This window comes from Setaria viridis, chromosome 7 (genome assembly GCF_005286985.2).
Source record: "Setaria viridis chromosome 7, Setaria_viridis_v4.0, whole genome shotgun sequence".
Taxonomy (NCBI): Eukaryota; Viridiplantae; Streptophyta; class Magnoliopsida; order Poales; family Poaceae; genus Setaria; species Setaria viridis.
This window is the reverse complement of record NC_048269.2, coordinates 19,486,760-19,506,614: the sequence shown is the minus strand read 5'-3', so window position 1 is coordinate 19,506,614 and position 19,855 is coordinate 19,486,760. Positions and strand designations below refer to the sequence as shown.

The window sequence follows — 19,855 nt, the reverse complement described above, 5'->3', positions numbered from 1 at the left end:
TCTCAGCTAGTTCGTCTGAGATATTAATGAATAAACTCAAAGAGTTCGGAATAACAACCAATTAATGCTCAATCATTTGGAGCATTGGATTTCTATATGAACATCCAGGACCAGGCCCCATCTTGGAACGCAACAATTCTGAAAAAAACCAATTCAGATTCCGCCAAGGATACGAAAACAGCTCCGGTGTTTGAACAAGGCTTTATAAGGGTGAAAGCGAGTATATTTCTGGTGCTCGAATTTGCTTGTGCACTGAATGCACAGTGTACATATTCAATTCCTTGGATGAAAAATGGAAGGCACCTGCCTATTGATTTGTTTGCTGCTAGCTAGCAGTGCGTTTGGTGGCACCACAACATCAAGCAATGGTGTGAAAGTACTCCGAGCGCTGGTGCATGGAAGTATGGGTATGGCACGAGGAATATAATGTGCAGCCAGCATGAAAGAATTGGAGCAGCAGCTCCAGCTGCCAGCAATTAGATGGAAAACGCACTTCCAATTAAGAGTCTGGCTGGGACCAGCAGTACACCTCTTGGAGATTACTTATATTAAGAGTCCACCCTAATTTCTGCCAATTAAACAAAAGCAAAGGAAAGTGACTGAACTTTGGTGCCTGAAACTTCTGACAAGCACCCTCACTGCTCAAAGAACAAACACAGAAGAAAATAGCAGCCTCCCTTCCAGATGGAACGGAAACGTGACCTTCTCATCTGCAAGCTTCTATACTGTACTAACTGCAACACTTTTTGAGGAAACATGGTCGTTGCTCTACCTTTTCATTATAGTAGAAAGCAAGAAAGTATTTTTACAATCCTGGAACCGACCTGGGAGGAAATGGAAAGAAAAGGATGGAGGTTGTGGAGCTCCCAACCGACTGAAAAAGAAAAGAACATACTGTATCCTAAGCTATTGAAATATCCTGTTGGCCGTCCTGTATGCCAGGACGTCTTGCCTGATGATCCCAACCAGTTGGTCGGAATCCATTGTTTTGCTGTCAAATACACCCTCCGTCCCAAATTAGAGGTTGTTTTAGTTTTTCTAGGTTCATAGATGTTTTTATGCATCTAGACATACACTATATTTAGGTACATACAAACATTTATGCGCTTAGAAAAGCTAAAACGACTTATAATTTGGCACGGAGGAAGTACTCTTCTACATCTCTCTTTCCAGATCTTCCAGGCGGTATAGATGATCACCTGTAGGTGTTGGCTGCTATCAGGAGCCGGAGTCTTGGTCGAAGTTCGCCACCATTTGCTTATTGTTTGCCGAGTATTTTGGGAAGGCAACTGGAAATTGCTCCACTGTCTGTGATAGTTGTGTCCATAGGTCTACATATTGTCGAAGCCCCCATTTCAGAGTTGAATCGGCGCAGTCCTCTCATCCACTTTCTCGTCGGTAGTTGGACAAAGGAAAGGAGGTCATGTGGTAGACTGGTATGGATGTAAGCACCGAGTTAATCAGCTTAAGTCTCCCGGCTCGATTGAGAAGTCTGCCTTTCCAACCTGGAAGACGAGCACCAATCTTGTCTACTAATACCTGTTCATCCAGTCTTCTTGTCCTGCCAATGTGCAGCGGTAAACCTAGGTACTTGGCCGGGAACTGGCTGGTTTTACCCTGGAAGCAAGCTGCTAACTGCAACACTTGAGCGCTACCTCATCACGTACACGACCCTATGCGTTATGCAAGAATGCTTGCATTTTATTCTTCTTTCTGTTTTATTTGTTTTTAAGCTCGAGAGAATCAATGATCCTGCAAGTTCAATCATCGTAAAAGTTGCTTGTTCAAAAGGGACGCAAAGGGAATGGACAATGTTATCAGCATTGGTTATTGTTCACCACAGGCGGCTAGCCGAGCCAGTCTCTGTATATTCTGCTACCCGTCTTTCTCTCGGTCCTTTATACGCAATGATGAGTACGTCTAGCCGAACTTTAGTACGTAAAGTACCACATGCTAATGTGTTATGCACTTATGCGTGTGTAAGCAGGAGGAATATTAAAGAGGAATATTAAAGGGACGCCATGGATGGTCTCATGGTCAAGTACGAGAGAAAGAGGATGAGCAGACAAGCAGCTAACAAATGAGACTAGCAGCTGGACGATCTGATGGAATCATGGAGCTTGTCCGGCATCTTACGAGTCAATAATCTCAGGGGGCGGCTTGCATTATAAATTCAGGCAACAGAGAATACTGGTGCCTTGTTATGGCCAGCTGAAACCAAGGAACGGCAGCCTGGGTTGGTGTCGGCAGCGCGGCCAGTCTTGAATGATCAACGCTAGCCATAGCATTATCCATCAGCCATCCATTCAACTGAAACCGGCCCCCAAGAATTTTCAATATTTTTCTCTGGAGAATGGACAACCATTCGAGATAGAAGGAGCATGGAAAATTGATGAAGCATAGGATAAAATGGTTAGTCCTTGCACATCACCTGACCTCAATAAAAGAGTGGTTAAGTGAGCAGGTGTAAACAGTTTGGCTTCAGGACGCGAGCAGTGAGCAGCAACAGTTCAGCAAAGCCTTCTAAGTGGCTAGCACCAAAGTACAGGCACAACCGCACAATGTTCCCATTTGGTGTGGTGGCACATGCAAGACATATACGGGAACCATAGTGTATTTCTTAAGTGTTGCCTCCGTTTCAAATTATAGATCGTTTTGCTTTTTTTAAACACATAGTTTTACTATGCATTTAGGTGCACTAGTCCATCAACCCGTGCTCCCGCACGGGTTAATACTTTTAAAAGTTATTGTATTTGAAAATTATTTACAAATTAAATTTATAATTAATAGTTAAAACTGTTTACCTATTACTCTCTCATTTTTTAATCCTTTGACATAATATTCATAGATGTCTACTTATATTTTTCTAGTTATGATTGATTTTTAATTAATAATTACTCTACACTTTTCGTCCACATCCACACTTTTTTCATTTTGTATCACACCTCCATACATTATGTTTAGCATAAAAATCAATATTTTTCATTACTTCCTCACATACATGTATAAATGGTCTATATGGTGTCACTCATCATGTGTGTATACTTAACTTAGTATTTCTAAATTAACAATGACGTAATAGGTAATTTAGAATCATCTATTAGTTTACTTTTGGATATTTATGTATGATGCACATGAAGATAATTAGATTATGATTTAGGTGCTTACTTTAGATTATTTTTAATAACAACATACATGGGTAACTTAGATATAAATTTAGAATGACATTTTAAGTTATGCTTTGTAATGATATGCATAAGTAAATTGGATTGGAAGAGCTCGGCAATTTATATAAAGGTTTAGTGTTTATTTTAGAATATTTTTATAATGAAAGTGGTGGGTAACTTTTTTAAAAGTATAATAGACCAATGACTATGATTAATGACTATGATTATTAGAGTTTTCTAATTTTTATGAGAATTTCTTAGGATTTATCTTATTTTCTAGCGTGTCGCGTAGAACTTAGTCTCCAATGAAAAAAAAAGTGAGGCCGCATTGCTACAAAACTATTACCCTGAGGTACCTCTCATTTGTTAAATATTCAAACACAATACTTATATAGATATATACTTATTATCTTTATCCAATTGTGATAGATTTTAGTTAGTAATTACTCTATAATATTTTTATCCACATTTATAATCTTTAAGTTTTCACGTTGCATCGCAGTTATGTGCTTCAATTTTTTTAATAATAGATCCTAAGTTTAGCTATAATTTTAACACAGAAATCAATATTCTCATCACTTGCTCTATATCTTTATAAATTATGACACACATTACCTTAATAATTATATCATATACTAATATATGCTTTAGAATAATATATTGGTCTATATTTTAAGTGATTTGGATTAAAATTTAGGTTACCTCATATTATTTTTAATAACAGCACATGTGGGTAATATAGATGCACATTTATGGGTTACTTTAAGGTATTTTTATTTAAGTATTAGTGGTGGACAATTTAGTTACTAATTTAGGAGGTAATTTTAAATTATTTTTATAATGATATAAGGGAGTAATTTTTATGACGGACCTTGCTAAAGTACACCTCTTTCCCCTAGGAGGTAAGACGTGAATTAAATCTGGACCCTTGATTATTAAGAAAAAATCCAATTAGAAATAGAAAAAAACTACTAACCCACTTCTTTCTAACTACCGGTGACATGTATGCATGCATCCATCCAGTCTTTATCTCTTTAAAGTCCCGTCAGCATGCGTGCATAGCATCATAAATATTTTATTTTTTTTTCACAATTTTTTTCTCTACTACTGTGCAACGGCATGTAGGTCACATGCCTGCCATATCTCATAGTATGATTTTTATTCGTCACATCTGCACATGTATGCTATTTCTGATGTTGCTAACAATTTAATCTCATGTCCAAGTAATTTCTTGTTACAATGTTACGTGTGATACAATTATCATTTCACCTAAAAATTTGACCAGCCATGTCTCATTTGAAATATGTTGCATATAACACAATTATTACATACCTAAAGAAATAATCTATTAGATATCAAGAAATATATTTACACATGTACATTGCAACTCACATGCAACCATTAGTATATTTTTTTAAAAATAGATCAAGTACATATGTGCATTTGTCACGTAATGGAATTAGATTTGCATACATATTTTTTGAAGTTTTTGTACACATCACGTTAGGGTAGTTAGATTAGGGTTTACTCACATGCAACCATTAGTATATTTTTTAGAAAAAATAGATCACGTATGTACGTGCATCTGTCACATAACAAATTAGATTTATGTACATCTGTTTTGAATTTTTTGCACACATCACGTTAGGGTATGTTAGATTAGGGGTTATTTAGTTTATTTTATATAATGGCATGGGTGGGTAATTTAGAGGCAAATTTAGGGGATTACTTTATACTATTATCATAATGGCATAGGTGGGTAATTTTTTTAGAAAACATAATAGATCCAATGGCTATGATGATTCGAGTCTGCAAATTGATGGCTAGATGTTTTACTTTTTTGTGAGAATTTCTAGGATTTCTTTCTTTTTCTAGAGTATCCACCTAGGATCCTAGGTGGCTTCACCTGAAGACTTCAAAAGGAGCCTCCAATTAGTAATAGTAAGATAGCAGCGACAATGAGCTTTTATTTGGGACGGAGGGAGTATATAATCCCATGATTGTATATAAACAAGCTACGCACTCATTATTAGTATAGCTCGCCGCGTAACAACCCAAATAGGATGAGATAATCCTACATGTATGTAGTAGGCACGAGGCAGATACCTCAATGGCACCCACTGGAAACTTGCATACTACTGCATGAGCTACTACACCCACGGGTATTGGTGTGGTGCGGGAGTTAAAATGTCAGGTGCGTATTAGTTCTCGTGCCACTTCCACGTTCCATCAGAGTCCACTAGAGTGTGAAATAACAGAAACAAAAGTAACTTTAAGCTGGGCAGATACCTAATCACTGTCTTATTCTTCATTCTTCAACAATGCCTACAACAAATGAGCCAGATACGGTCACAGATCCCCAGAGAAATCGTCTGGAAACCAAAAGAAGATGAATCAATTCGTTTGTGCAGCTCTTGGTGTAAAATCAAAGACAAATGTATGGAACTCTGGCACGAAACCAAGATAATACTAGTAAATGGTCGGAGAAAGAGTAGACACAATTTGTATGCACAGTGGAACTTTATTTTTTTTCCCCTGGAAGCTTCCATTTAGCAGAAATTTATGCTACAACAGTAGTGTTACAGGGTATTTACAGTGTGGCGAAGATGTACAGCCCACTCCTAATTATGGAGAGGCGAACAGCTTATGGACAAACGGCGTTGCGACAAGCACAAAGCAGCGTCTTCTTTGAAATGGCCGCGTTGTGATAAGCACAACGCAGTGTCTTCTTTCCTTGACTGTTCCTGTGGATCTTTCATTCTTCTTTCTGCATCGCTGGAAATAGTTGCAGTACCTGCGTCCTGTAGGCACCACAGTTTCAGACATGTTTTGAACTGTTAATATCAGGCACCTAAGATACCAACCAAAGTAACAGTGCTGAGAAAACCATGAGGCTGAAAACTTGGAAAAAGATTGAACATCAACTATGCATGCTTGCTTATGAGACTCGCTACTTGAAAGGAAACTGAACACTACTGATGACGGTTAGGTTGGGTCTCGCTACTTGAAAGGAAACTGAACACTACTGATGAAGGGTAGATTGGGAGCTCACGTTAGTCGCTTCGCGACAAAGAACACAGGTACTCTTTGCAGTTTCCCTTCGTGTGCAGGTTTCAGTTCATCAATCACTTGTTCAGCCTGAGTGCCTGCAGCAGTCAAGACAAACTGGAAAAGCAATGTTGTCAAGTTGGATTCACAGAATTTAGTGCATACATGTTGGATCGTAAAATACAAATAACAAGCACTCCTACTATTCCTTAAAGAACTCTTATCCAAAGCATATATAATCTATGAAGCAAGAGCTTCACTCTGGAAGGAGGAAATTTCAATATCTCAAAGCTCCTGCTCCAGGGCCACATGTGGAATACAGATAGAACATCAAAATAAGGAACATACAATTGACAAGGAGTGTCCATTTATGTTATCTTTCTTCTTCCCATACACAATGATATGCCATGAAGTTCAGGACTAATATTCTAGTGCACGTATGGTGTAATTACTATTGATCATACTACGCAAGGTCTCATCCAGTACAAGTTTCCAGCTAAATGAATTCTTCTTTTTAAGGGAAAAACAGCAGGGAAGGCACATGCTGTTGTGTATACATATTATATATAAAAAAAGAAAAAATGTACAGATGCCCAACGGCAGGGAGCAAAGAAAGTAGAATTATAGAGCAAGGAGACAGAAAAAAGGCTCACTAGATCTACTGTACAAGGTGTCATGCCAACTCATAGTATTGGATCTTAAGGGCCTTCTAAATCTGTATGTTTGCAGAAGTATTTCATCCTTGATTTCTTTTTATATTAAAAAATGGTATTGGGAAACAGTGTGTTTTTGTGAATGAGAAAACTGCAACAGCTTATGAGCAAATGTACCACTTCCTTTCCTAGTGAAAAAGCAAATGGACAACTGATGCAACTTTGTGTACAATCTATTAGCTAACTCCAACCATAAACCACCAGGGAGATTCTGACAATTTTCACAGCGATGTTATATATTACAAAAATCAACTGTGCATGTTTGACAAAAGAGGAAACCATTTCAAAATATAACCTTTGAAGATTGCAGACCCTTAATGTTATCAAATGTAATGTACCAAAAGAGAACATATAAAATGTCAAAAATAAGAACTACAACTGAAAAGTGCTTAGCAGTACCAACGGGTAAAGTATGGCCATAAGTCCATAACTTGTAAGAGGAGAGAAGAAGAAAATTGGAAGGACGCATGGAGCACCTACGTAGGAACAACAAACAATATGTCAAAATTACACAAAAAACATCTAGCAGAATATAGGTTACCTAAGAATATGAGTAAAAGACATGATGGTAATAAAGCAAACCATTTACATAAGAAGGAAAAGCAAAACAACAATGCTCAGTTACATGAGGTATTTGACTAACAGCTAAAGTACAATGAAAGTTCTTCAAATTAAAGCAAGAATATGGTTCTAAATGGTCTGGAGCCTATTAGACAAATGGTTATCAATTTACATTTGGAACTTATAATAAAATGGCTTCAACTTGGTTCAAAAAGTAACACCTAGCGTTTAATTGTATGAGCAAGCTGGACCGCTAAAAAGATTTAGTAAAACATAATCGTGGGAACATTCCCATAACAAGCTGAAGTATGAATGCTTCTTGCACAAACATATCTAGATACATGTAAAATGGACTAACTGGTTATGTCGTTTCAAACAGACAAAATGTGTACAAATATGTAGTTGTCAGATCATGAACTGTCGTCATACCAAATCCAGCAAAGAAGGCCCAATTTGACTCAAAGAACTCAAGCCTCTTATTCAGACTCACTGCAAAGAAGTTCCACTTGTACCTGGCAAAAAGTTTAGCGAAGTTCAAGGTAACAGAATTATGCATAACGCGCTGAAAAAGAAAAGTTGGAAGAATGCTGAACAATGTTCAGACATACTTACTCGAAGCAGTAGTAGGCATAGATCAATGACAGGAGCAGGAAGTTCATTGCCTTGCCAAAGTAAGGTACATAACCAATCACTGAAACCTGCATGACATTAGATTCAAATAAGATATATGAAAAACAGTAACTGACAAATCGAAACGACCAGGCGAAATGAAGTTAAAATAGATATAATCTGTGGAATTGGGTGTCTAATGATACATGGCGTGAAAATAGAGTCATACCTCAACAAAGAAAATGGTCAAAAGAAGGATTGAATAGACCTGTTCCCCAATACCTAGCGCAACCCTAATATCAAAATATCAGCAACGGAGCATGCAATCAGGCACCAAGTTCCGCATAAACACGCCTACCTGTCAAATCCTTCAGGCTGGTCTTCTGGTTCAGTTACGTTGCGATCATCCAGTGCTCGAGTCGAATCTAGGCTCTTACTTTTCACAACATCCAAAGCGTGCTTGGCAATGTCATTATACCTGACATAAGATGGTCCCCATCACATATGGGATAACAGGATTCTCCCTTCTGTTTAGTCTCTGAAATACGCTTAATTTGAGGATAATAAAATGAGAATCCATACCTGTAACAATAAGTGAGTTCATTAAAGACATGAATAAGTTTCCACATAAACAGATTTTGAAATCCCAAAGACCACATCCAGTTTTTTTTTTTTTTTTTTTTTTTTTTTTTTTGGGGGGGGGGGGGTTAAGATGTTACAAACAGTCAAACACAAAACCCATTCCAACGTTTGCTTAACGCGTATCTCTGCCAAAAAAAAACTTACACATAGAAAGACCTATTCTGATCATTTTACTCCAAAATTCTACAGTAAGATACTGCAAAACAGTAGATTTAACCAGTGACGAGGTGATCAAGAATTGTTCTACAACTTACTGTCATGGTGCACCCAAAAAAACAAACTTTCAACTGACTATAACAAGGAGCCTGCGTGGCTTGCTGGAATATTGGACCCATAGTTGCTATAGTGAAAATATTACTGCATTAGTAAGAGAAAATGGGCAAACTTTAAACCTGAAACTGTAAGCATATTGGCTTATGTAATGTTTGATTATCCCATTATTGACTGAAACCAACAGCGTACTCAAGGAAAGAAGAAAAACATTTTTTTTCTGGCAGTATAAGCGAAGTTAGAGATAATGTATTGAAAAGGATTAAACATACCAAAGTGTACTTAATATGAAGCTGAAGACATAAAGTGGATAAAACCAAAATACCTGAAATAGATATTTGGTTATGTGAAACCAAAATGTAATAATAAATTAAGCAATGCATAAATATTTAAAGAAAAGGCAATAAGAACACACAGATTACGGACCCAATGCCACACGTATTATAAAGTAGTAAACAATATGATAATAACAATAAGCGCTACTTTTAGGGAAGATAGTAACAGCAAACTGATAAGGACTTGATAGTTCGTCCCAAGGGATCCTGCAACTAGTGGTGGAATATGTCATAGAAAATTTTGAAGCACACGAGAGCCAAGCATGTCACTAGGAAAACATGAGGGATGCTTTAACAATATATCATGATGTATTGATCGTGAACCTTTATTGCTAGGAAAAATGACAGGTTTTCCTATGTTCCATTTACGCGAATTGTTGCAAAGACAAGCTTCTACTGGTAGATTGTTGTTATGCCAGTATTCCATGCATGCTTATTAAAAGAAAAATAATCCAAATACTGATTTCACATTAGCTAGCATCAATAAATCGTGTGTCGTTCAATGCGAATTCAATAACTTAATGGATCAAAATGGACTTGAATTTTGAGAGAGAATTTCAATGCCAAAAACAGCAACATGACCAGTAACATTTTAAAAAATACCAGCACATAAAAGGTAGCACTTACATAAAAAATCTCAACAAGGCCCCAGCGTAAGAATGAATAGATAGCTGTGGCTGCCGTGTGATCACAAAGATGATGTCCCCCCATTTCATTGCATTGCTCAGGAAGAATACATAATAGTGTTGGAATGACCACCGATTTCAGGGTTAGCAAGCTACAAAGCACAAGAATTATTTAGAAGGTTATTCATAATAAACAACACAAAAAGGGGCTAGGGCAGGAACATATAAAACATTATCATGAGATAAGTGCTGAGAAGTGAAAGTGACAACTGATATCATTATAAATTATATAATTTCCATAGGCTTAATACACAGTAATTGAATTGAAGTGGCAGAGAACTAAGAGAAGTCAATCTACATTATTCCCTGCAGGACTCCAAACAGGACATCAAACTCCATCCTGTTTGCTTTGCTAGTCGATCGGTCAAACCGGCAGAGGCAAATGCACATCAACATTCTAACCACACAACATTATAATGGTATTTGCTACGCAACCCCTGTAGTCTCAGTACAAAGGACAATCTATAACTTGTACAGAACAACACTTAGCACAAAAAGTTCCTCGAAAAAAAAAACACTTAACAGTAGCACAAAACTGTAACAATCTGCTCACAAGCTCTAATAATTTTAGGTCTTACCACACGCCAAAGCTACAAAAGACACAAAATTTAGTCGAGATTCAAACTTAGTCACGAACGACCGTACCTCCCCAGGAAGATAAGCCCATTCAGCAAGAAGCACTGTGCGATCCTGATAGATAGTGCCCTCGAGCTGCATCGAACCAGAAATCGACAAGGTTAAACTAACGGGGCAAGCAATCGATGCTTCGAGCAGGGTTAATGAGCTCTAATTTTCCTCCAAAAAAATCAAATAAAAACTGTAAAAAAAATGGAGAAGAGAAGGGGCGGGTATGGACAGAGGCGGCGGACCTGGCGCAGAAGGAGACAACGCGGTGGAGGCGCGCGGCCTGTAGGAAGCCGGCGAGCCAGAGGACCGCCGCTGGCCTCGCTTGCGACACAAGCGACTCCATCGGCGTAGGGGAAGAGGAAGGGGAAGCGTCTCTCGTTCGGATTTGCTTGCGAGCATGATTTATTTGATCGGCAATCATCCTACTCTTCGATACCAAGTCACCTGAGCCAGAAGACGGACTCGAATAATACGTTTTTTGGCATCGAAAGCGTGTTCCGTTTGCACACCGGAGGCGCAACTGTTCTTTGCTCCCTGGGCCAGGCCGGGCCGGGCCTCTTCTCTAGGAAACAAGTGGCCCAACACAGACACACTCCACGCAACGCAACCCCCACGAGGCCACGAAGCCCGACCGCAACAAATCACAGTGAGTCACCCTCTCGCCCACAGGCCACAATACCACACCACCGGCGGCGGCGGCGACCCCAGTCGAGAACACGAAGGCGAAGGCGATGGCGACAGCGCTCAACCGCGGTCTCCGCTCCGGGATCCGCCTCCTCGCCGCCGGCGCCGAGGCGTCCAAGCCAGGCAAGCGCCCCTCCCATCCCGCGTCCCCTGGCCTTGACCTCCCTCCGCGGACCGATTTAGGGTTACTACGGTGCGATTCGCTTAGGTTGTTTGTTAGTTTTCCTTTGGTCGTGGTGATGTTCATGTGGGCGGTGGTAGATCCGTTGGTTACTCGGACTACAGTTCCCGTCGCGTGATGAAATTGTTGGGTAGCTAATATTTTGAGTCCAAGATTTGTCTGCGCTCTGCTGTAACTATGCTTTTCGATCGGGTTATAAGATCAGAAGGTACGTTTATCTTGATGAATGAATCAGGCGATGCACAGAATTAGGTTTTTCTGCCCTTTTGGTCTTGCATGTGGTGATTGGGAAATGGTTGGCCTTTGGCCTTTGAGATCGAGGCTTGCCGATTTTACAGTATCTGATACCTCAGAAATCAGGAATTAGCAGTGAACAATGCAGCGACCACTCTAGATCCTTGCGTCATTCCAATTTACCAGAGAGGAGAGGGTATGAGCTTGTGCTTTCTGTTTCTTCTTGCGTGCCTACTGTTCTCTTATCAAAGATTGGGTTTGTCCATTGTGTGTTTTAAAGGAGGACTGGTACTTATGTTCAAGTTCTACTGTCCTGTTGTGGACCTGACAGAGGGCTTACAATGGTTGGGCTCTTAAGTCATAACAGTTATAAATGGGTTGATTATTATTTTGCTTTGCTATGTTATTATTTATTCTTCGAAGCAAAGGGGTGGTATGCTATTTACAACAAGCTGACACCTTTTGTCTGGAACCCTGCTGGTTATAATAAGTGCAAAGGCCCCATGATACAATCAATAGGATTATGCAAACTGTTTTCTCTCGGAAAAACCAATCTGCTACGTTAGTACCTTCTTAGTATTCTTTATCCATTTCTTTTTGTATCAATAGTATTGATGCCCAAAGGTCAAAATTCATATGTTTCTTGACAATATCTTTTAGAGGTGGAAATGCAGCTTGGATATATGGACTTGCGGAGAACTGGAGATTATGGTTGTTGGGAATGGATACTAGTGGCTTTTAGTTGTTTGGCTTGATCATTGTATTTCTGATATCAAATGCAGCTGTCAAAATATCTGTGTTTCTTGATTCTTGACAATATGTTTTAGAGGTGAAAAAGCAGTTTCTTTATGTGGACTTTGTAGAGAACTGCAGATGGTGGTTGTTGGGAATGAATATTAGTGCCTTTAGTTGTTGTTTGGCTTGGTCATTGTGTTTCTGATGTCAAAAGCACTTGTGAACTTTCTCTTCTTCACTTCTGATTACTGATTTTCTGATATTTGTGGATGCATTAGCCTAAACATCATACTCTTGATTCTTGCTTTACTATGAAATGAAGTTGTGAACTCATTTAGCTCTCTCTCCCATAATCACACCCTGATTGCTGATTTTCATCTCTTTATGCATGCACCAGCTTCTCGTGGATTCCATGCCACTGGTGTGAAGAGAATGGGAGGGCACGGCCATGATGAGCCATACTACCTCCATGCCAAGCACATGTACAACTTGCACAGGATGAAGCATCAGGGGTTGAAAGTGACTCTTTCCGTGCTGGGAGCAGTTAGCATCGGCGTTGGCGTCCCTGTGTACGCAGTCGTTTTCCAGCAGAAGAAGACCGCCTCAGGTTGAGCTATCATGCTTTCGAGGCCTACATATTGGAGACCTATTTTCAACAACATTTTGTGAAGTTAAAAGCTTGCACTTCATTCTGCCTTGGTTGTTACTTGTTACCGGTTTTCTTACGAGAAAGCTGCAACCTCGTTTCTTGCCATTTGATGTAGGACGCAACTTTCTGTTAATAATATCGTGGCTTGAACTTTCCAGGCTGTGGAGAAACCTCAGCAGTGATATCATTTATTGGTGTGCGGTTTCTTTGTCACGCTATTTGTGCTGAGCACGGGTAGCTGGTGTTACCTTTTGAGGTGTCGCTTGTCTATGTAGACGGAAATCGTGGAATATAACGGGGCTGGATTGATTCTGGATATGAGATTCCGTGGTGGTCCTCGTGGCATTTGCTGGAGCAAAGTTTCGGTGACGGTGACCATGCGGTTTTTAGCTGCAGAATATTGCTGAAATTGTAGGTTTGGAAAATTACCTTACTGGAGTACTTCTTAGGAGCTTTTTAGAAACAGAAATAAACACGGGTGTTCTTAAATTTGATTTTAATTTTTTATATAGTAGATAAATAGAACCAGCAAAAAGATGTGCACGGACATCCAAATCGTTTCGAAAGTACAAAGGATCTAAAATTAAGGTGGGGCTCAAATTCAGACAAAAAAAAAATCTTCTCCAAGAAAAAAAGAATAAAAAAATATCAGATTCAGAAGAAGGGTAAATGGGAATTTATTCCCCAATAAACCCCTTGCCCTCGTAAACTTGTCAAGTCCCGTGCCCCTCCTTCCGACGCGGCGGAGATCGAATCGAGCGCCCGCCACGGCGATGGCGACTCGAGTCCTGCCGCCGGCGTTGCTTCCTCTCCTCCTGCTGCTGCTCCCGCTCTCAGCCCGCGCCACCGCCGCCGCGGGCGAGGAGTTCTCGCGCGACGGGCGGGTGATCGACCTGGACGAGAGCAACTTCGAGGCCGCGCTGGGCGCCATCGACTTCCTCTTCGTCGACTTCTACGCCCCGTGGTGCGGCCACTGCAAGCGCCTCGCGCCCGAGGTACGAGCGCTGACCTGCCCGCTAGACCTGCCGACCTGCAACTTGCTGCTGGTGCTAGCCCTGCGAGATGCGATGCGAATTGGGATGTGCTGGGTGTCGGGATGCCGTGGGGTTGTCGCTGTGGATCTTGTTGCCTCCGTTAGTGCTATTGGAGTGGTTTGATTGGGATTCCGGGATCGCATGTTCTTTGCGTGGTCCCATGAAGCAAATTAGGGAGAAGTTGGGAGAGTACAGAACTTACTATTTCTTTAGGATATGTTTTCGATTTTTTTTTGAACAAGGTCTGTTATTATTCAGTTATTAAATAAACAGTGAGATAGTGTGTGACATCACAGTAGATTAGCTTATGGAAGAAAAGAAACTAAGTGCTAATACAGTATGTTTGTGGCCCGTTAATAGATTCTCAAATGATACACTTTGCTTACTTGCACTTGTATTAAAAAGCCAGGAACTGCCAGTGAGTTACCTTGTTGTGAACTTATGATATTATTGCCTTTTTGTTGATGCAGTTAGATGAAGCTGCGCCGGTATTGGCAGGGTTGAGTGAACCCATTGTAGTTGCCAAAGTAAATGCTGACAAATACAGGAAACTTGGATCAAAATATGGAGTAGAGTAAGCTCTTGTGCCTAAGTATCTATCACTGGGGAGTGGAGAATTTTACATTGCATGCCTAATGCTTTTCTTTTGAAAAGTTCATGCCTAATGCTTTTTAGTTTATAAATGCAGTGGGTTCCCTACCCTGATGCTTTTTATCCATGGTGTCCCAATTGAATACACTGGTTCGCGGAAAGCTGACCAGCTTGTCCGCAATCTGAAGAAATTTGTTTCGCCAGATGTTTCTATCCTTGAGTCAGACACTGCGATAAAGAACTTTGTTGAGAATGCTGGTACAAGCTTTCCTATCTTCCTTGGTTTTGGGGTGAATGAGTCGCTGATTGCTGAATATGGAAAGAAATACAAGAAAAGAGCTTGGTTTGCTGTTGCAAAAGATTTCTCCGAGGACATCATGGTAACCTATGAGTTTGATAAGGTCCCGGCACTAGTTGCAATCCATCCACAGTATAAGGAACAAAGTTTATTCTATGGCCCATTTGAAGGTATTTGTTATACCTTTCTTGTTGTCATGACTTAAGTCTTTATGTTCTGATGCTTGGTTTGAGAAGTAATTGGAAGTGCTATATATCATCTTGTGTCCAGTTGAATATGCAATGCATAGGCATTTTGCTTTTCCCATAACGGATGGTATTGTTTTTTGGACATAGGAAATTTCTTGGAAGATTTTGTACGACAATCCCTGCTCCCTTTGGTTGTCCCAATCAATACTGAGACACTAAAAATGCTGAATGATGATGAGAGGAAAGTTGTTCTCACTATTCTGGAGGATGATTCAGATGAAAATTCTACACAACTAGTGCAAGTTTTGAGATCTGCTGCTACTGCGAACCGTGATTTGGTGTTTGGATATGTTGGAATCAAGCAATGGGATGAATTTGTGGAGACTTTTGACGTTTCCAAGAGTTCGCAGCTTCCAAAGCTACTGGTGTGGGATAGAAACGAGGAGTATGAACTAGTAAGTAAAGCTTCCTCAGTAATCAATTTCTATTTTCTAATACCAGCATCCATACCAAAACTACTTTGTGTTATTGGCATGTTTCTTACTGGTATGGCTCACCAGCATAATCAATGACAAGCATAATCTTGTTCTTTCTTGTTTCTTGACCTTCTAAATTCCCCTGAAAAAGTTAAGGCTTTATTAAGATAGAAACTGCTACTATTACTCTGATCTTCATCAAATGGAGAATTCACTATATTCTGGGATTGATTTAAAATGCTTCTTGGTGAAGGTGGATGGTTCAGAGAGATTAGAAGAAGGTGACCAAGCATCCCAAATAAGCCAATTCCTTGAGGGATACAGAGCAGGAAGAACAACAAAGAAGAAAGTCACTGGCCCTTCTTTCATGGGTTTCCTGAACTCTCTTGTCAGCCTGAACTCGCTGTATATCCTTATATTTGTCATTGCCCTTCTTGTTGTCATGGTGTATTTCGCTGGACAAGATGATACTCCTCAGCCAAGACGAGTTCATGAAGAGTGATGGAAGCTTGGGGAGCTTTTTGCATCTAAGCTAGCAAATCTACCAGGAGACAATTCAGAGGTTAGATCTCAAGTTTTCAACTGACGTGGTTCCTGAAGAGTGTGGTTTTAGAAATTGATGTTGACATTCTTCAATCTCAATTGGCAATCATCAACTTCTACATTTTGCCTGTTTGCGGTTCTACTTTGTGTCCTTCAATTTGTTTGTTGTTTAGAGCTTAGAAACTAGCCTCTGCTTGTGTATTCTAGAAACTGCCATTTCAGAGTTCACCATGTGCATTAAACATTTTCTGTGAAAATATATTTGCCATCATACTCTGCTACTCAACTTTTGTACAAGTAATACAGGATATATATATATATATATATAAAGTTTGTGCTATGATGCTATGCTCCTTACTGGTTGTCATTTTGTCACTAAAAGATTGGAAAGAACCATTTTGTTGAGAAAGGTTATTTTTAGAGGTTCAGCTGTGTAGCCGTTCCATCGAGTTTTTCTTCTTCAGGACAGGAGCTCTGCCATCTTATCAATCTAAGATTTGGTATTCCTTTTTTTTTATTGATTGGCTGGCCAAAAAAAGTGATAAAAACAAGATGTAGGAGTTACCACATTTGGGTAGCTCCAAATTTCTTTTTTAGGGCGTGTTAGCATTTTGGCAAAAAAAAAAAGCCGAACATTATAGTTTGGACCATCACTTAAGTCAAAAAAATATATAAAGCTTAGTGTATGAAACTTATATCGATAGATTAGTACTCCGCACTTCATAAACATATTATAATATAGCATTGATTTTGTAGCAATTGTGATAATAAGAAAAAAAAATGATGGTCGTATACAAATAGTTTTCCATAACGTAATACTCCTGGAGTGCGTTTGGCAAGGAGCATGGGAATTAGTGGCGGGAGTTGGAGTGAATTTCACTTGGGAATATTTGAAGGGAATTAAGAGCATCTTTAGCAGTCTTCCTTTCTCTAATCTAACTACCATATTGAGAGAGTTGATAAGCTCCAGCAATCTTCCTTTACCTTTCTTTTTTCCAATAATTCACCTCAACTCTTCCTACCAATACAGTAGTTGGATTGAGATGAGATTATTGGGAGACTGCAAAAGTAACTCTTCCAATAACAATGAAAGTGATATTGGGATATCTCTATTAACTAGTTATTGGGAAATATTTATTGGAAGACAGGTCGAGATGCTCTAAAGAGTGGGAATTTAAGTGAGACTTCATATCCCTTATTTGGTATAAGGGTTTAGAGGTGGGAAATTATATCTTAAGTCATGATTAACGGTATAATGCATCCTTCTTCCACTTAAAATAAATTCTCACCTAATTCTCACCCCTCCTGGGAAGTAATTGGTGGAAGTTGCCCCTCTAAACTCTCATTCCTTATCCCATTAAAACTCCCATACCCATCAAACAAATAAGAGAATTTTAATCTCTCATATCTAAACTCCCTTTCCCTCGGACCAATTACCTCCAACCATTTCCCTCGGACCAATTACCTCCAACCAAACATGCCACTAGGAGATGGAGTATACAGGGCCGGCCCGGGGGGCAGCCGCCCCGAGCCCCCAAATCCCAGGGCCCCACCCCTGACAATGTCAGGTGTGCTTATGGCCTAAAACACGATTAGATCCAATTTGATCACGAGTGGTTAATTGGTGACTCACGCGCAGGCGGCGGACCAGTCGGCGTCGGCGGCGCTCGCGGAGTTGATCGGCATGCTCCGCATGAGGCTGCACTCTCGAGCTCACTGGCCCGTTTTGATTCGAGATGGAGGCATACGGGTGGTGTGCGTGAATTCCAATCATCCAACTCTACACTCGAGTACTCGACCAGTTGAGCGCCGCCCAAGGCTGCCACCGCGTGCTCGCGTCGTGCACTCGTGACTCGTGCACGTCGACTACGGACAGCCTTAGGGCAGGCTGTTCCTATTCGACTGCACCGGCATCCAGGTACGCTGCTCGATCGCTGTATACACGCGCGCGCGCAACCCCCGCGGGCCGACGATCACTGTTCCTGACCAATCTGCGGCGTGCGTGCATGCATGCAGTTGCACACGTTGGTGACCACGAGGTGGTGTTTCTGAACGAGCGCACGGCGAGGAAGCGCTCAGCGAGGGCGGAGAACCCCTGCGCGTCGTCGGTTCTCGGCTTGTTGGCTTGTTGCTTGCGGACCCTGCGATTGGCCCCAATTCGCTTCTGTGATCAGGTGATTCAATTGCCAATTCTCCAATTCTCTGTAACATTAATTATTAATTCACTATCACAAGTTATTTAATCTCAACTGTTTTATTGTGTATTTAATGGCCCAAATTTATTTGTTATAATATTTATATTAAAGAGCCCCGAGTTTGTTATAATGTCATATATATTTGTTATAATGTTTATATTAAAGGGTCCGAGTTTACTTTCGTCCTGACCCTCTAAATTTCAGGACCGACCCTGGGAGTATATCGTAGGGGTTAGGAACCGGAAAAACACGCTTGTGCAAAAAGGTTCTTAAGTTCAAAGCCCTCGTACAGAAAGGGGAAATGCAAAACCAGTTCCTGCTTTGCGGAGCCTCCCATCCTTGTCAGTAGTCTTCTCCGTGAGGTTGAAGCTCTACCTCCGAATCAAATGCAGCCGTGCTCCTACACCCATCTGGCCAGCTCCTGCTGCTCGATCGATCGCTGGCCGTACCCTGCGATAAAAATCCGACGTGGACTGCTGTCCGGCTCGACGTATAATCGGTCTGTGCGTGCCGGGGTCCCGATCCAAGCGAGCGTCCGAGATGCCATTCGCGTTCATACACTGGTTCAGGAGATTGCGTGGATGCGGAGCACTGAATCTGAGTGATCCGGAGAAGCGTGGTGCCCGTGCCCCGGCGGTAAGGGCATCGCCGCGGCGCCGGCGCCACCCTGAGGATGCGGATGCGTGCATGCACTGATGCACGCTCTAGCGAAACCGCATCCCGCCCCGTCCAGTGCCCAGAAGGCCAGAACCGCGCCGCCGAGGGTGCCCTGCGCCGCGGGACGCTGCATGCTGGCTGCAGCAGCGAGTGTGGGGGTGGTTGGCAGTTGGCCTTCCAAACGAGACCGCCGCCGCGCGCGTCCCCGCCTCCCCGGTAGCGGTGGTGGTCGCGTCGCGCGGGCGCGCGCGCACGTGAGGTCGGCGCGCTGCGAGCCTAGCTAGACGACCTGTGACCTGGTCACCGACCTCCTCTACACGCCAGATCGGTTAGGACCTGCAACAAGCTGTGCTGCGATTCGCAGCAGGCAACCCACTCTGTTGGGGTCGCCATCGCATCGGCTATGGTCTCTCGGGTTCTGCTCCATGGCTTCGGCCTTGTTTACTTCGTAAATTTGGGAGGTGCCAAATTACTGTTACAGCACTGTAGCACACTGTAGCGTTTCGTTTGTATTTGTGAATTATTATTCAAATATTGACTAATTAGGCTCAAAAGATTCGTCTCGCAAAGTACAACAAAACTGTGCAATTAGTTTTTAATTTCGTCTACATTTAGTACTCCATGCATGTACCGCAAGTTTGATGTGATGGGGAATCTTCTTTTTGTCTAGTGTGAAAGTTGGGAGTTGGGAGTAAAGTGAACAAGGGCTTCCATGGCCTGCAGGCAATGCTC

The 19,855-nt window shown here is 41.2% G+C and overlaps 3 protein-coding genes across 3 annotated transcripts; 2 read left to right on the top strand and 1 right to left on the bottom strand.

Annotated features, from left to right (window-relative positions):
- Positions 1-5,668: 5,668 nt before the first annotated feature.
- On the bottom strand, positions 5,669-11,094 carry LOC117864377 (protein EI24 homolog). Its single transcript, XM_034748456.2, has 11 exons — positions 10,901-11,094; positions 10,677-10,742; positions 9,973-10,123; positions 9,283-9,335; positions 8,457-8,576; positions 8,328-8,391; positions 8,102-8,187; positions 7,919-8,001; positions 7,328-7,404; positions 6,220-6,332; positions 5,669-5,968 (listed from the first exon to the last, which is right to left on the bottom strand). Exons 1-11 carry the CDS (start codon positions 11,077-11,079, stop codon positions 5,923-5,925), a joined length of 1,038 nt encoding a protein of 345 aa, XP_034604347.1. The 5' UTR covers positions 11,080-11,094; the 3' UTR covers positions 5,669-5,922.
- A 196-nt stretch (positions 11,095-11,290) lies between these two features.
- LOC117863840 (uncharacterized) lies at positions 11,291-13,328 on the top strand. The gene is made up of 2 exons (XM_034747702.2): positions 11,291-11,465; positions 12,890-13,328. Exons 1-2 carry the CDS (start codon positions 11,390-11,392, stop codon positions 13,102-13,104), a joined length of 291 nt encoding a protein of 96 aa, XP_034603593.1. The 5' UTR covers positions 11,291-11,389; the 3' UTR covers positions 13,105-13,328.
- Positions 13,329-13,843: 515 nt separating this feature from the next.
- LOC117863839 (protein disulfide isomerase-like 5-2) lies at positions 13,844-16,611 on the top strand. The gene is made up of 5 exons (XM_034747701.2): positions 13,844-14,136; positions 14,646-14,749; positions 14,864-15,234; positions 15,400-15,707; positions 15,982-16,611. The coding sequence occupies exons 1-5, from the start codon at positions 13,915-13,917 to the stop codon at positions 16,228-16,230; spliced, it is 1,254 nt and encodes a 417-aa protein (XP_034603592.1). The 5' UTR covers positions 13,844-13,914; the 3' UTR covers positions 16,231-16,611.
- Positions 16,612-19,855: the final 3,244 nt, after the last annotated feature.

Bases quoted from the DNA above. Each gene is read 5' to 3' on its own strand.
- LOC117864377 (XM_034748456.2), bottom strand. From the start codon at position 11,079: ATGATTGCCGATCAAATAAATCATGCTCGCAAGCAAATCCGAACGAGA. The intron at 8,577-9,282 runs GTATGTTTAATC...ATCTTATGTCAG, and splicing joins TTCATATTAAGTACACTTTG to GTATAATGACATTGCCAAGC. The intron at 5,969-6,219 runs GTGAGCTCCCAA...TGGTGCCTACAG, and splicing joins TTTGTCGCGAAGCGACTAAC to GACGCAGGTACTGCAACTAT.
- LOC117863840 (XM_034747702.2), top strand. From the start codon at position 11,390: ATGGCGACAGCGCTCAACCGCGGTCTCCGCTCCGGGATCCGCCTCCTC. The intron at 11,466-12,889 runs GCAAGCGCCCCT...TGCATGCACCAG, and splicing joins CGCCGAGGCGTCCAAGCCAG to CTTCTCGTGGATTCCATGCC.
- LOC117863839 (XM_034747701.2), top strand. From the start codon at position 13,915: ATGGCGACTCGAGTCCTGCCGCCGGCGTTGCTTCCTCTCCTCCTGCTG. The intron at 15,235-15,399 runs GTATTTGTTATA...TTTTGGACATAG, and splicing joins ATTCTATGGCCCATTTGAAG to GAAATTTCTTGGAAGATTTT. The intron at 15,708-15,981 runs GTAAGTAAAGCT...TTCTTGGTGAAG, and splicing joins GAAACGAGGAGTATGAACTA to GTGGATGGTTCAGAGAGATT.